This window comes from Melospiza melodia, chromosome Z, assembly GCF_035770615.1.
Source record: "Melospiza melodia melodia isolate bMelMel2 chromosome Z, bMelMel2.pri, whole genome shotgun sequence".
Taxonomy (NCBI): domain Eukaryota; kingdom Metazoa; phylum Chordata; class Aves; order Passeriformes; family Passerellidae; genus Melospiza; species Melospiza melodia.
This window is the reverse complement of record NC_086226.1, coordinates 82,069,734-82,073,400: the sequence shown is the minus strand read 5'-3', so window position 1 is coordinate 82,073,400 and position 3,667 is coordinate 82,069,734. Positions and strand designations below refer to the sequence as shown.

At 67.2% G+C, this 3,667-nt stretch overlaps 1 protein-coding gene across 1 annotated transcript; it reads left to right on the top strand.

Moving 5' to 3' along the window:
• The first annotated feature begins 795 nt into the window (after window positions 1-795).
• TOMM5 (translocase of outer mitochondrial membrane 5) lies at window positions 796-1,663 on the top strand. Its single transcript, XM_063180058.1, has 2 exons — window positions 796-967; window positions 1,328-1,663. Exons 1-2 carry the CDS (start codon window positions 847-849, stop codon window positions 1,360-1,362), a joined length of 156 nt encoding a protein of 51 aa, XP_063036128.1. The 5' UTR covers window positions 796-846; the 3' UTR covers window positions 1,363-1,663.
• The last annotated feature ends 2,004 nt before the right edge of the window (window positions 1,664-3,667 follow it).

The window sequence follows — 3,667 nt, the reverse complement described above, 5'->3', positions numbered from 1 at the left end:
CGGGCACTGTCCCCTGGGTGTGCCTGGCAGGGAGCTCCGTGTGCCCCAGGGCAGCCCCGGGGAGCCGGGCTGGCTCTGCCCAGGCTGGGCATGCTGTGAGCTCGCTGCCCGCCCGGGGCTGGGGCTGAGCCTCCTTTCCCGAGCCCCAGAGCCCCCGGCTGCTGGGGCAGGGGGATTTGGGTGCTGACAGCCTCTGCTCGTGCCCGCGACACGCCACAGATTGAGCTGGCCCCATCCCTCGTTTTGCGTCTTGGCCCTGTCACTGTTCCTTGTCCCGGTCCCTGTGGCTGTCCCTGTCCTTGTCCCCATCCCGGTCCCGCTCCCTGTCTCTGCTTTTGTCCCCATCCCTGGTCTCTCTGTTCCCTGTCCCCTTCCTTGTCCCTCTGTCCCCATCCCTGTCCCTCTGTTCCTTGTCCCTTGTCCCCATCCCTGTCCTTCTGTCCCTTTCCCCATCCCTGTCCCTCTGTCCCGGGTCCCTGTCCCTCTGTCCCCATCCCTGTCCCTCTGTTCCCGGTCCCTTGTCCCCATCCCTGTCCTTCTGTCCCGTCCCCGTCCCTGTCCCTTGTCCTCATCCCGGTCCCTTGCCCCCCTCCCTGTCGCTGTCCCTCTGTCCCTTTCCCCATCCCTGTCCCTCTATCCCGGGTCCCTGTCCCTCTCCCCTCACGCCCGACCGGAAGTGACGCCATTTCCGCGCGCCGGCGGCGTCCCCACGCACGCGGCCGCCGGGGTCGCGCGAGGCGCGGCGCGTCTGGTGACGTGTTCCCGCCGCGCGTGGCCGCCAGCGGCGCCGGGGCCGGGTCGGGAGCGGGGCCGGGGCCGGGGCCGGGATCGGGATCGCGCTCCGGGATGTTCCGCATCGAGGGGCTGGGGCCCAAGATGGACCCCGAGGAGCTGCGCCGCAAGATGCGCCGCGACGTGCTCGCCTCCGTCCGCAACTTCGTCATCTACGTCGCACTGCTGCGGATCAGTGAGTGACGCCGGGTGGCGCGGCCCGGGCGTGCGCCGGGCCCGGCCTCTGGGCTCTCGTTCCCGGGATGTGCTGGGCCTGAGCTTCGGAGGTGTCCTGGGCCCCCGTCACCGAGGATATCCCGGCCCCGCGCTCCCGGGATGCGCTGGGCCTCAGCTCCGGGGGTGTTGTGGGGCCCTGTTCCCGGGGATATCCCGGCCGGGCGTTCCGGGCTCCGGGGCTGTCCCGGCCCCGCGCTCCGGTGCCGTGCCGGGGCCGCCCGGGGGGTGTCTCACGTCGGGCGCGGTGTCTGAGCTGCGGCACCGTCCCGCAGCAGTCTCGGCGCGGGCCGCGCCCCACTCGGCGGTGTTTTCTCCGCAGCTCCGTTCATCCTGAAGAAGCTGGACAGTATATGAGCCCTCGGGACCGGCGGGATGACCTGCGGCTGCTTTCCCCGGGCACTGCGGCGGGAGCGGCGCGCAGCCGGCGCCGCACGGCTCCCGGGGGTGTCCCCTCGGCACCGGCAGCGCGGGCGGGCCCGCGGGGAGTCCCGGCCGTGACGGAGCGCTCGCTGTGCCGTGAACAGAGCCCCTGTCCGCCCCGCGCTGCGGCTGCCCAGCTCACCTCGCGTCCGTGTGAACGCCCAGTCTGCCCTGCACCCAGCCCAACAACAGCCCGATGGAAATAAACGGGAGAGCAGCTGTGCCACGGCCCGTTCCTGCTGTGTTTGTGATAATTAATTACAGTGGTGGAGCTGGGTGAGGCCCGGGGAGGGGAGGGGAGGCAGGGCAGAGGGGCAGGGGCACAGGAAGGTGCCCAGCTGGGGCTGGGATGGCTCCACACAGGGACACTCCCGGCCCTCCCTGGGCAGCTGTTCCAGGGCTCTGCTGTCCCTCCATGCACACAAGTTCTCCCTCCTGCTGCCCTGCCCCTCGCTGCCCTTTCTTCGATGGCCGCTGCTGCTGCTGCTGGCACTGGCAGCGCCGAGCAGAGCCCGGCCCGTGCTCCGGCAGCCCCTGCACATGTTGGGCCGCGTTGATGGCATCCCTGGCCGCGTTCCCTTCTGCAGCCTGCCCAGCCCAGCTCCCGCAGGCTCTGCCCACCCCACAGATGCTGCACAGCACGAACCATCAGGCAGCCCAATGCTGACAGTAGCCCTGGAGCTGGATCAGGGCTGACGCTCTCCCAGAGACCTGCGTGCACCGGGATCCCACAGCTGTACACAAAAATGTGTGTGCAGGTGGGGCAGGGTGGGGCTGTGCCAGCTCTGGTGGCCCAGGAGCCGCCAGGATCTGCCCTTGGCTCACGGGCCAGGGGTCCTGAAGTGCAGCTCAGCTTTGGGCACTGGGTGATAATCTGGGAGCAGAGCCGAGTCCCTTGGAGGCTCCCTGCCTGCAGCCTCAGGTGCCTGCTGCATCCAGGCAGGTTATCCATCCGCAGAGGCTCTGCGTTCCCTGGGAAATGAGATCCAGGGCATTCCCGAGCTCAGCTGACCTGGAGGCTGCAGGGAGGAACAGGCTTCTCCCCCTGCTGTCTCAGAAGGGGGATTTCCTTGTGCTCTGTCCCAGGAATGTCCCTGCCAGGGCTGGTGCTGGGGACAGTGCTGACAGCAGGGCCGGGGCTCTGAGGCTTGGCCGTGCTGGCTGTGCTGTGTCACACGCTGACCTTGGGGAGAGGATGTCACACTACACACTGGTGTGCAGCACAGCCCCAGACCCCTGTGAGATCCACATGGGCTCCACATGGGATGCCCAGGCCCTCATGCCCCTCAGAGCAGCTGTTTCTGTGCCTTGGTGTGCCCAGGAACGATCCAGCCATCCCAGTTTGGTGCAGCTCTCTGATTTTCCAGCACTAGGCAGGGGTCCCTTCACAAACTCTTCCTATTGTCACCCACAGTGGTGTGTCCCTGCCTTGCAGGTGGCTCTGCTGAGGGTCCCCTCCCGGGGCAGGCTGTGTCATTGCTGTCACGCTGCTGGGTGAGCAGTGAGGGGAGAGCAGAGGTGTCTGAGCTCCAGGAGCAGCACGGCCTTGCCAGAACCTCGGGGACCCTCCCAGTGCCACTGGAGTGCTGTGTCCCCCGAGGGACAGGGGATGCTGCCAGGAGAGACCAGAGCTGCGGCTCGTGGCCACGGTTCCAGGTGGCCAGGAGGGCCCAGGGCTGTGCCAGGAGCACAGGGCAGTGACTGTCCCTGTCCCTGGGCTGGCCCTGCCCAGGCTCCGTCTCCAGGGCTGGGTCCAGCTCGGGCCCCTCTGAGGGGCTGGAGAGTGTCCAGGGAACGGAGCTGGGAAGGGAATGGAGCCCAGGAGGGGCTGAGGGAGCTGGGAAGGGGCTCATGTGGAGAACAGGAGGCTCAGGGGGCCCTTGTGGCTCTGCACAGCTCCTGACAATGCTGCCAGATGAAGCATGGATTGCACCTGGTGGGTTAATACAATGGTCTTTTAGGGAAATCATTAGACTATGGAAGTGCACAATCCAAAGCACAATAAACATTAACCAAGGAAAGGAGTGAGAAGCTGCACTCCACTGATTCCAAGCCTCACCAATTACTGAGCTAGGCCAGCTCTGCCAGCCTTTCTCCTCTGGGCACAGCAGCACCAGTGCCCCGAGTGCCCAGACACAGCTGGGGGGCACTGGCCAGAGACACCCCGGGACAGGACGACACGTGTGCCATCAGGGCCACCAGAGACACCCCGGGACAGGAGCAGAGGGAACAGCCTCAG